The sequence below is a fragment of the Cydia strobilella genome, chromosome 4 (genome assembly GCF_947568885.1).
Source record: "Cydia strobilella chromosome 4, ilCydStro3.1, whole genome shotgun sequence".
Taxonomy (NCBI): Eukaryota; Metazoa; Arthropoda; class Insecta; order Lepidoptera; family Tortricidae; genus Cydia; species Cydia strobilella.
The window spans coordinates 13,607,919-13,620,844 of record NC_086044.1 but is presented as its reverse complement, the minus strand read 5'-3'; the positions used below and the strand labels follow the sequence as shown (position 1 = coordinate 13,620,844).

General features: G+C 38.2%; 1 protein-coding gene across 9 annotated transcripts in view; it reads right to left on the bottom strand.

Annotated features, from left to right (window-relative positions):
• Nucleotides 1-12,926, bottom strand: part of LOC134741031 (neural-cadherin) — a 456,653-nt gene that overhangs the window by 26,949 nt on the left and 416,778 nt on the right. For all 9 annotated transcript variants that reach the window (XM_063673761.1, XM_063673764.1, XM_063673760.1 and 6 more), the window contains exon 14: nt 3,805-3,920. In XM_063673761.1, coding sequence (XP_063529831.1) covers nt 3,805-3,920 — 116 coding nt within the window. The remainder of the gene's footprint in view (nt 1-3,804; nt 3,921-12,926) is intronic.

Below are 12,926 nucleotides of genomic sequence, written 5' to 3'. Positions count from 1 at the left end.
CCTAAGTAAGGCTTTCTAAAATAATTACGTGAAAGGTACATACATACGTGATACAATTCATAGTAAGGTATACAATTAACTTTCTTAGTTAGAATCTTCTTTATGGTGTCACATTATTTCATGTAACATTCGCTTTGAAATATGCAGTCATTGCCATACATATTGACACAACAGCCAGGCAAGTGATTACCAAGTATCTAATTCAATTCGCCGAGTTATCAGATGGTAACTTCCTTCATCTTCCACCTGTTTGTATAGAGCGATGGTTGAAGTTAAATTACGTTCGGCCCCTGTCACCAACATTTATTTACTATCCCGCGTCGTGACGCGCCAATTGCAGCCTGATGGAAACTTTAATGAAGTCCATGTGCTACTGGCACTTTTTTAGTCATACATGGGTGAAAAGTCACAGGCTATGACTTATTGAATCTTCCTTCTAGTTGTTTTTCATGTCGAAACAACAACGTCATTAGTATCATTACATATTAGTCCCGACGCGACCTCCCGAGTCCTTTATTCTACTCTACCCAAGGTGTTCAGGATATTCCACATTTTACGTTTCCTACGCGGCTTTAGAATATTCTAAAGCGATTAAAGGGTTCAGGGAAAAAGACACGTACTTAAGAATGTTAGTGTCAAATGATTAACAAATTGTTGTAAATCAAAATTGGGACCAATTACATGGAAGCAACGCAAAACGTTCACGTTTGTTCTATCGCCCTCGGCACCGCGCGTTGGTTGTCGCTTAGTGAATATGAGCGCCGCCTACAAACTGTATTTCCATTAGCGGTGCTGTCTGCACTTATGTCGCACAAAAATGTTACAAAACTTCTTCAATTCATACTCAAACGCCGCTAGTTCGGAAACATATTTATTCACCGGCATATTCGCAGAACAAACTCTATCGTGCTCATCGTCCCTTCGGGGCTCGTTTGTCATTGTTAAATGTTGACTACTTTTTCAAGTTTAATATTGTGAAGGTAAAACTTTGTTGTTCGTTCGTTCCATATAGATACGTTTTCTACTTGTATAATATACAAAAGGGAAAACGAAGTGTTCGAAATATTTTTATTTGGAATTACTTACTGATATTTTCAAATAGGACAATGTTAATGTTATGGTACAAAAAGTAGGCGACATACTACTTCATTTTGTCTGTAGCATAAGAGGTCAAATTACTATTTGAAAATAGAAAAGTTTAGTTCCATTAGTAGAAATTTTGTAGGAATTGGATTTCTGTGCCACTTTTTACCTCGTATGTAATTAATCCGAAATAAAAGCTTTTTAATTTTTTTTAATGGCTTTAATCAGCCACGAAATGTATATACATATATGCAGACGAAGCTCTCAGCACATTTTCGACTTCGAAAATCGGACCATATGACTGACACTTATCTGTCACATATCACTGAAAGTTATCCCTTCTCTATAAATACGTATATCTCGCCCGCAGCTTAAAATATTACCTAATACATTTCCCGCTATTAAAAAAAAGTTGTGATTGGTCAATAAATGTATACTTCAAAGTTGTGGCGCGGCATTTCAATATTTTGACGTTGGTAACATGCGCGCAGTAGGTACAGTTGAGTCGCTCGCCACACAATACCCGTGGGGTCATTTTTGAGCTCTTGTCAGAATTCTATAGGCTTTCATATTGATTGACACTGTACGGCTATACGCGCGTGGTACGAGGTGGTACATAAATTCAATCCCTTGTCTGCCAGTTTACCATTATGATAGGTACATGTTCTAATAATTACCTATATGAATTGTGATACATATGTGAAAATAATGTCAATAAACCACAAATACATCAACCTCAATCACAATAAAGCGTAAATTGAATTGCCGCAACAATTTTGTAGCCTCATTTTCACTTGACTACGGCAATTTAAAAATCTCTTAGTATTCTCTTTAAGGTCTGAAATAACTAGCGTCTAAATTATTTCATAAATTTAATCAACGATTTATTTTTATTTTCCCGATTTATATAAGTAAATACATTGTTAACAGAGTTCAAAAAGAAGGTTATTTAAGCAAAAATCCGTAGTCAGATTAGTTTTTTTTACATGTGATTTGGAAAATTATTGAAAATGCGTGGCCAGTTGAGGTGACACGGGTGTATCGTTATTTATTTGCCTTGCCCACCACGTTAAAAACCAGCAGTTGATTGCTGTTTAGCTGCAGAATAGCAGGTAGGTACTAATACGGTAATTGTGGGTACCGATCCGAGCAGACCTGCACAATGTCCTACCGGACAACCCTTTCCGCGATAAAACCCTTTCAATGGGCGACACTTAAACACGGCTAACACATTGAAAGACTTTCCCTTTTGAACTGCAAGCCCATTCATACCCTTACCTTTGACTAACCCTTACCGAAAAGCTAACCAAAAATAAGGCTAGCTCTTAATAAGGGTTACCCTTATCTTTAAGCGCTTTTTATAAAGGTTTCCCTTTGCGTGAAAGAGACAGGATTAGTACATATCTACGGTAGTGTATGAAAAGGAAAGAAATACCGTGCCTAGTCAAAGAACGCCGCCGTCACCGCCGACGATCGCTCGGATTCGAAGTAATGTGTGCTTTATGAACAAGGTAGACGACTTAAATTAGCACGCTTATATGCTAAAAGGGAAGCCCTTTATAAGGCTAACCCTTATAAGCAATATGCAAGGTGTTGGTGAGCGGATGATAAGGGTTTTGTAACGGTATTTGGGCTACCGATTACTCAAATGTGGTAGCTTTATATAAGGGTTTTTAAAACCAAAACAAAGGGTTTCGTCTGGCAAAGGGTATGGTGAGTTAAGCCTTATGCAATACCCTTATAAAACCCCGATAAGGGATAGCGGGTCGGTCCCTGGTCCTACCACCCTTTTAAATCCGGTTAAATTGCTCAACTCAGACAGTTTGTGCATTTTTTTTAAATATTATTACTGAGATCAAAAAGTTACTGATTGTAATACAGAGGTAAAATCTAACCCCCGTATTCCTAAAACTTTACAAGCCTCTATTAGTTAATTTATATTTTATCCCTTTCTTACAAATACATAATCAAAAAGACAGATTAAGACAAACGATTAGTGTCCAAAGCCTCCATAAAAACCAGATTAAAAAAAAAAAAAAAAAGACAAACGATTAATATTAATAGCTAATTATGGCGTGTAGCGCCTTTATGAATAACACCACATGACAATTTTTTGCTTCGAATTGGCGTACATCGCCATCTCTTTTAGCGGTCTCACTGTATTTGCGACAGACGCCTCGATTAGCTATTAATCTTATGTCTTAATCTGTAATTTCGACTTATGTATTTGTAAGAAACGGATAAAACGTAAATTGATGAGGCTTGTAAAGTTTTATAAATTAGGGGGTAAAAATCGTGAAAGTTTAAATCAATGTTATATATAAATAATAAGTTAATGTATTTTTGCTAATATACAGCCTTTCAAAGTCGGAACATGGACGGCGGAGGCTTTGTAATAGGTAGAAAGTGGTATAATAAGTACGGATGCTGACCTAATATCGAACAATAACTTGATTGAACTTCACATTCACACCTTACAAACCGTCTCAGTTAAGAGGAAGGACTGTACTTTTATCGTATTAGCTGCATAACTCCCATTGCATAACCGTTCGCATCAATAGTGTGAACTCCGATTATACAATGCATTTCCGGTTCTTAAGATACACTTGTACTAGTTCAGCTGAGATGATGCGCAAGGTTAGCCATGGAACTTACACACCTGTAGTCGACATTTGACGTGGTGAAATAATATATGCATTGAAAACAGCGGAGTTGACATACCCGTTTCCTAGTCTCGTAGTCGAGTGCACCCGCCACGTAGATCGCGCCGGTCATGTTCTTGACGGCGAACGCTCCGCCTATGTTCCCGCTCGTGATCTCGTATCGAATACGCGACGCTGCAACAAAATAAACAATCAGCATCGTACGTCAAAGGCACTGCAAATATCAAATGCTAAATGTATTTTTAAAGTTTACTTAAGAGATGGCAGCAAACATTTTAAATATTATTAAATATCATAAAATATTATGATATGCGCGATGTATCAAAGTAAGTTTTACGTGTTAATAGAAAAAAAACTGAAGGCGTATTGAGGTCGCGCTTGTCGCGCATGATATGACAAGCATAGATTCGTCTCTGAGACAACTAGCCCCCTTATTCATAAAACTTTACGGGCCTGATTTAGTTAAATTATGTTTTATGCCTTTCCTACAAATACAGACATACTTAAGTCAAAATGACAGATAAAGACAAACGATTCATAGCTAATTCAGGCCAGTAACGCGTTTATAAATAGAGCCATAAGACTATATCCATAGATGTAATATCATGTCATTTTTATGTATGACAGTGCACGATAAGCGCAATCATACTGCTAGATGTAAAATCATAAACATTTCACGCTTTAATTTTTCCATCGGAGTTAATACCTTTTACCTGCCGTACTCGTATTTATTTATTACTTCTGGAATTACCTGTGGAATTCTTCGATAACATGTTTATTGTTTTGTTTTATTGTTTTGTTTTATTTGTGAAAATCTCTTGCGGGCTTACAGGTGACCCCAAAACGCTCACAAGATAGTAATATTATGTTACTTTTTTTAAGCCGAGCAATGAAGTATGATCGGCCATTTCTCTTATTAATTTTATTTTGATTTTCCTAGCATTATCAGAAGTATTAAATGGATTGCTTCCTGTTTCGCCGAATTTTTAAACAGCGCCATGATATTTACAGAGTTTCTGCACACGAAACATGCATTCGGGAAATCGTGAATTAATCGTTACAGAACCGACACTGGCGGAATAATTTCTACATATTTTGTTTCATATTTAACAGTATAAAGGTCACATCAAATAATAAAATACCATTAAAAAAATTCAAAGCATCTGCACACCATAGGTAGGGAACTACTTCTTAAAGTCTCCTTTTCTTTAAGGCGGATTTGTTAGAACGTCCGTTAAACAGACTGCGCAAAACATCCATATACCCATTAACCCTTAAATACCCCATATGGGTAGCTCCCTTCTTCTGACCGTACTGGAATTATTATTGATTTACTAATAGGTATCCTTCTACGATATTTGATTAAAAGGTGTTTAAAAACTTTTTAAAGTTTAAACATATTTCGTGGCGTCGTACTGATAATGACAGCTTAATATGCCTACCTTTCAATCTAAAGAAAATTGCAGATTTGAGTTTTTTAATAAATTGAGAGGAAAAAGTAAATTAAAAAAAACTTAATAGATTTACGACCGAGTGACTGGGGATTACCGGCAGCAAATTGAAGTAATTAAAAGTTTCCATCACAGTTTAACCACACAATAACGTAGGTAAGCAACTTTGTCAACGTCGACAAATAATTTTAAAACTCAATGTTACCTCAATTAATTCTTAATTGCTTACTTCCGGAGTACGCTTAAACTATCGTGTGTGACTTGAAGTAGCCGGCGCGGTGCAAGGGCAAGCCGTACGTTTTCCGTTTATCTTGGTTAAATAGTAATTGGATTTCCATTACTAGCAATGTTCTGGGTCCGAAGATAAGAGCTGCGCAAGTTCGAAGGGTCTGGGCCCGGCCATGATTGTCGGAATATTACTTTCATTTTGGTTTCGGTCGTAATCTCAGGGAGTATTTTGTTCGGGCTAGTTAGTAGTTGTAGAGCACGCAGGACGCCGACGGCGCGTTTTATCACCACGGCCGCACGGCCGGCCCGTAACAAACATAATGGCATCTTAGACTTTGATGAAGTAAGCTCAAATATATTATCATTAAGATGTTTTAAGTCCCGAGACAGGATATAATTTAAAGGAATATATATTTATTGAATAATGAAAAAGGGTACAATAAGTGTCTTAAAATAAACCTACGAAAAAGTAAAACTAAATTACAACAAATACAATATTACCCCCCACTCTGATTACCCCCGGACCAAATGTGCCAAAGATACTGGCGGCATTACCTCGCTGAATGGCCAGGGATATCTTTTGGACGAGGAAAGAACCAGAGCGAGGACGCCGCCCCTTTCCCTTAAGCGTCGCCCTATATCCTTAATAAAGGCTTTGGCCTCGGCACACCAAGGCCCAGCCGTCTCGACGGCAACCGGGACAAAATCGTACTCCTGTTCAAGGTTCGCGTACTTGCTGTGCTTGAACCTAGCAGCACTTTCAGCCGCTGCACCTGCCTTGTTCACCGTACTCACCCACGTGGCATCCCATAGTAAGCTGCGGCCCTTCGCCCAAGGAACAAGCGTAAGGACGTCCGGTCTCTTACCATCCAAACGACTTAGACCCTGGGGCTCCATGATGCATGGGACGTTCGCCGACACCAAAGCTCGCCTTATTAAATCGTTAATGGCACAGTGCCTGGGTATCCTCCCCACACACCGCAAGCAGCTGAGCCCGCGGTGTCCATCCGCCTCCACCATTACCCCACACTTACACTGATGTGGCTCACACACCTTACCCCCAATTCTTAGTACAATCGCCATCCGTAATGTGTCATTATCAAGTAAGGTTCCCAAGTGTGGTGTCGGCAAGGCATGTAACCATGCCCCGGACTCAGGTTCCCTAACAGCCTTTAGCTTGGCAACGTCTTTCCCCACGGCACCCTCCAACAGGCCCTTATGCCACTCACGGCACAAAATATAATCCCATAGTCTTTGTGATGAGGGGTTCTCTGGTCGTTCAACTCCTGCAAAGCGGGACGACCACTCGGAAAGAGCCTCCTGAAGAAATGTAATACATATATTGCCACCATCAAAGGAACGGATTCTAGTGGCAAGACCTGATGCCGCATGAGATGATGCTAGGAAAGCCACCAAACCGACGTCACGCATGCAACGTACCCCCAAACCCCCATACCGAACAGGAAGTGATGCCTGGCGCCATTGTGGTTCATTAAAGCTGACATTCAAAACACCCTCTAAGCCTTGCCGAAGCACACGATCAAAAACCTGTACATCTTGATCAAACCTCCAAATCGGTGCAGTTCTCAAGAGATACGTCACACGAGGCATCGCAAAACAGTTTCGAAGTAAGATTAGTGAAACACACGCCGACAAGTGTTTAAAATGCACAAAAGCAGACTTAAGCGCCTGGGTTTTAGCCTGAACCGCCAAACACACCCTGTCCGGAAAAATGGGTGCTCCTAATAACGAAAATGAAAACTGTAATAGATGTCATATGTTAAAGAAAAAGTGACGAAGCCCTCCAGTGGTGAAGGCCGGATTCGAACCGGCGTCTTTAGCTATCGCGGCTAACGCCATGAACCCCTAGGCCACCCCGCCACCAAATATTTTAGGTTCGCGTTCTTGATGTCAAGCTTCAATATAACGGTATCGCTGTTCTCGCGAGACTTAGCAAAATGCCTAGTCGCATGCATTGCCGCCTCGCAACCTAAAGGAGTACCAAAACCTATTTGACGTGGCTGAAAATATGCTGGCATCTCATCCTTTACTGAACGGCAACCCAACTTAGCAACAAGTCGCCGCAAGGTTGTACCTATTGCAATGGGCCTTATACCTCCATCTTTTTTCTCTAACGCGCTTACTCGCACCATACAAATAAGGGCAGACTTGGGGGTTAAGCATACCACGCAAAAGGAAATTATACAATTTAGTAAGCGACTCGAGAAGTTTGTACCCATTGTCACCCACATTTGACGAGGTGAGTTCCTTCAAATGTTGTGAACGAAGGCATCATTATCATTAAGATTATATGTTTAGTGTTTATGTTGATTATGTTTGTTCTGGTTAAATATATTTTTATAATAAATTATGCAAATGACACCGACGAAAAATGTTGGTAAAATCCGGTACAGCAAAAAAGGGTGTACTGATGGAAACTGTTTTTTTTTTTCAAAATAATAACAGTACGCGCAGTGAAAGCCGAATCTCACTAAATCTCAAGTTTTTTGGCAAATAATATTGCAGGTAATATTCAAACAAAAAAAGTGTAATAATGGATTTAAAGTAATGTAAAAATAATGTAACATGTTTCTAAGCTAAAATATGCTAAAAACTGACACAATTCTTCCATATTTTAAAATCAAAAATCCTCAAAAACCTCTCACGTAATTATTGGATGCCCCCGAGCAATTGATTACTTACCCTAAAACAAAGAAGAAACTCATTAATTATAATATAAAACTTCATTGACGTAAAAAGGCTACCACCAAGACCTTCGGCACTCTTCGGTAGGTTTATTAGTTATCACTTGTAAACGATAAACCACACTAAGCTACAAAATGACGTATGAAGGGTTTCTAAAGTAAAAGCTTTGAAATATCTTTTAAATAAAAATCGACATTGGTTGCTTCAATGGGTTGGTTATAACATTAAAACAGAGCATAGAAAACAAATAAATTCCTTTGAAAAATATAAAACATACCTTCGTTTACCTCCATTTAAATAATTGTAGCTACTAACTATGCAAAACATTGAAATAATCAAGTTTAAAGTAAGCAGTAAATGTCCCGCTTCTCGATAACGCGTTCGAGTGTCATAACTTCGACGACTTCTATCAGAGATTTTAGTTAACACACCTGCCAAGTCTTTTCTGTTTTCGAAAACTACTTAGTTTATAGTACCCTCCTTGGTAAAAGGACAGTCGAAGTAGCTCATCGATTTTTTTCGAATTTTGTCTTCTACCGGGACTTCTGTGCGTTGTGGCGTGGAGTTAGTTACAATATTTGACCGATACTTAAGTCAAAATCAAACTCAAATGATTTAATGCACAATATCGCATATCGCAAAACTCATCTACGAAATCGTCATCAAATTCATCATAACTCATCTACGAAAATGCAAAAGTTTATAAACCGCTATTTTAAAATGTTTATAAACATAACAATTAAAGATTCTGCGGAAATAGTTGCAATTTGTTTCAGTATAACATCAGGAGAACATAATAGGAAACATATCCGTGTCATGCTTTTGATCTGATCTGTCTGAGGTGCTATAAATTTATGGTGGCCTATTTCCAAGCCATTAATGTTGGCAGACCGCCGCTGTGATGTACGTTACATTACGGCAATAAGATCGAAGTAAATCTTACATTGAGAACCCCACGTGACTCCTGGTAGCTAGCTTAATGACCGTTCTAATGGCCAACTATGAAAAGCCTTTTTGTCAGAACCCCTGTCAGCTCTTAGTCACCTATTAAATCCTGTGTATTATTACTCACGACCGCTATTAATAGTCGTTGGTTAGAAAGCACACGCATTTTGTTGCTTGGATGGTACATATCTATCATTTGACATGATATTTTTTCGAAATTTAAGTAGGTCTGGACAATCTGACAAATTTAGTTTGAGATCTAGTTCAGCTATCAAAAAACTACGTATGCACTGTATATGTCCGCTATCGTTCTGTTGTCTATCTAAATATGTAAATAAAACTTTAAAACATTTTGTTCATAATCGAGAGTAGTCGGTTATGTTATTTTTAAATACATATTTTGCCCCCGTATTCATACTAATTTATAATGTAACAAATCCTTTCTATGCAATGAGCAATGAGATTACATTTTAAGCACACTCGATATATGTGGAAAATTATATGTCACGTTAATTGCGATTATAATTGAACTACTAAATTAACTATTGTCGGTTCAACCAACACAATATAATCATTTAATGGCAATTTTACACCTACCAATAATGATGTTTGATTTAATCAATCTCATTTATTTACCTATTAGATATCTATAAAAAATATTATATAAAAGTAACTTATGAACTATTAGATACTTAATTATATACGATAAAAAAAAATGTTAGTCACATTGATGTTGTCTAGCCAAGGCAGCTTGATCCGACATGATTCTTATTTAATAGTCTTTGTATCAATAATTATCATATGCTAAAAAGTAAAAGCTTTGTCTTAGAATTGGGAATTTTTATATTACTTCTACTCAGAATCACGAGCTTTTTCCATTTCTACTGAGAAAACAGGTGTCCCTTCTATGACCGTAACGTCCATAACAAAACGGACAAAATAAAATTGTATGAAATTTTAGGGGCACTCTTTTCTCGTATTAGGATCGAAAGAGCTCGTGATTTTGAGTGAAAAAAATATAAAAATTACAAAATCTACAATGCAAGTTGGGGAAGTACAACTTTAAATAGCCCACATACTAATTACTACCTTTCTCTACTATGAATCAAAAATACCAATTTCAAAGAAATAATTAAATGAGAAGGTAAATTAGACGGATTTATTTGGCGGTACCGTCGCAAGGGTCTAGATTGCCCAAAATCGACGACTTTTAATTATTGTCGTCGGTCGAAGAAACTGAATGAAAGCCGTAAATTTCGCCGCAGGCATTTCAAAATATACGATTTTTCTTTCATGGAATTGAATACCTATTCAATAAAGCAAGGCCCGCCGTGGCCACGCGGTAAATAATGGCTAGTGCCATTTACTTAGATTGCCTCTTAAAGCAATTTTGTAAGTACTTTCTGGGTTGTTGTAAAGCCCTGCTAACAATAGTTATAATTACTGGTTAATTAGAATAATGTTGTACATAAAAACAGTTTGTTTTTAAACAATGTTATAGTATCGGTTGCTATAAACATTAAATTTATGCGAAGTCGAGTTATAAACGCAGTTGGGAAAATAAAATATTATGAAATCTTACATGACACAATGAACATCATTATCGAGTGATAATCAAAAGGAACACGGGCTTGACAGAGTCCCATTCAAACTATCTTCTAAAGATGACCAGCGTAATAACAATAAATAACCCAAACATTCTACAAATATGTTCTTCCTTAAAGTAAGTACGAGTATGTTTGGTTGAAGCTTGATGATATAGCGATAAATATTGCCGATGTATATTCCAGCATGGGAGCTGAGCTTTAGGTAACGCGGTTTATAAAGGATAACGAATCCTTTCAGAACGCCAGAGTTATTGCATTCTAATGCTAAGCGCGCTTACAAACAGAATATTGCTATTGCGATTTAATTTAACACCCCAGGCACAACGCACAGACTAAAATAACAAAAAGTTTACGAAACAACATCCCTGAATATTACACTAGAAGTTTTGTAGCTGTTAAACGGCTTGCTTTGTTCATTGGCTGTTTGAAAATCTAGTTTAACAACTGAATTTATAATATTGTCTTCGGTTACCGCGATAGTTACTCATGAAATAAAACTATGAAAACGGATTATATCGCGTATATTGATTTTATAATACATCCCGACGTTTCGAACCCTTTACAGCGTTCGTGGTCAACGGGTGACTGAGGAAAAATTTACAAATCGGGATGTATTATAAAATCAATATACGCGATATAATCCGTTTTCATAGTTTTATTTCAACAGAATTTATGTTAAAAAAAATCATAAATAAATTAGATATTCTCGTCATCACACTGAATATATTAGTTGAAGAGAGCTTAAACACAATGCGGCTGACTTTATTATGAAGTCAGATAAGCAGGGTCATGAAAAAGTAAAATGTTGGGATTTCCTGGGCCGTTTTCACGAACAAGCTCAACATCAAGGGAGTCGTTTGGAGGGCGGAAATTACAGGAAGATGGTCGGCGTGAGGTGAGCTTAACTAGAAGTGAGCAGCATTCGGTCAAATGTCACCGGCAATGAGCAACGTGACCTAACCTTCCCAGGCTTACTCATTTGTCTATGGAGAGTAGAGGAACTGCGGCGCATGAACACCTCAGGCAGCTACGCCCACATGTCCTCAGCGCCACACACGCACGTCCGATAGCGATCGTTCACTCCGACAAAGACAAATAGTATTCTCGTCACACGACTCGTTATAACTCTCACCGTCTATATGCTCAAGAAAATATTAAAGGCTCATACCGAACCCGCGAAGTTTCAAATCTTGAATAATTTATGACATTTGATGAAACTCTTTAGTACAAAATACAAAGTAAACTTTCTTGCCATTGATCAACGATAGAAAGCGAAACGATGAAATATGACTGTTTTTCTTTCCCTTTTTTATGCCTGCGTGTTCAAATAACGAGTTACTTATTGTTGTAAAAATTTAAAAGTTGCAAATATAACCGATCAATTTATAATCATTCCACATAAAGAATCGATTCGATTCGTCACACAAGTCTTCTGTTATATGCAAAGAGTAAAAAGGGGGCACATTTACTTTCTGTAAATGTTGCTCATACAGCTGTCGCTATACCGAGCTTAACTATAATAAAAGTTTTACTTGAGTGTCGGATGCCGAATACACGAGGGAAAGTAAAAGTTGTCTGACATTCAATACATCACTTCACTTGAGTTACCGTCGTCGCAATGGCATATGTGAAACATAACCGCTTGGTACTCGTTTAGAAGCAGGAGCCCCGCCCCGTGCCTAGTCTCGCGCACCCCGCACTATGATGAAAAGCACAACACAATGTTCTCTATTTTTCATAAGCGCGACATTTCCTCAAAACGAGTCCGTCGACTGAGTCTAGCATAAAAAGTTGCAGCATACAAGTCGCTCGCATTTCATTAGGCCAGAAATGAATGCGGAAAAATAAGCGGCGAGACTTTTTATGTAGTATAAAAAGAGCCTCGTAAACGTAAACGTCTAATATACGAAGGATGAGCGCGCAGTGAATACTCTCGTTATAAATTGGGAGACGGATAGAGCTGGCTCGAAATCTGGAAGGCGCAAAGGGTCATCTATCACCATTTATCCCAGTCCAAACAGACAATAAAAGATTGTCTCGAGCTCATTACGGAAGTATCGGAGCGACGAAGACGCGGCTGCGCGGCGGGCAGCGGCCGCACCACGGTTAGTTAACTTGCGATTATTCGGGCCCGCCGCGCACGCCCCCGGCGCCCCGGCGACCTCCACCGCTTCACATCTAAGATTTGATCAAAATTTATTGTTCTTGGTCGCAGGCAAAACAGCTGTCAACTTCTGCAAACT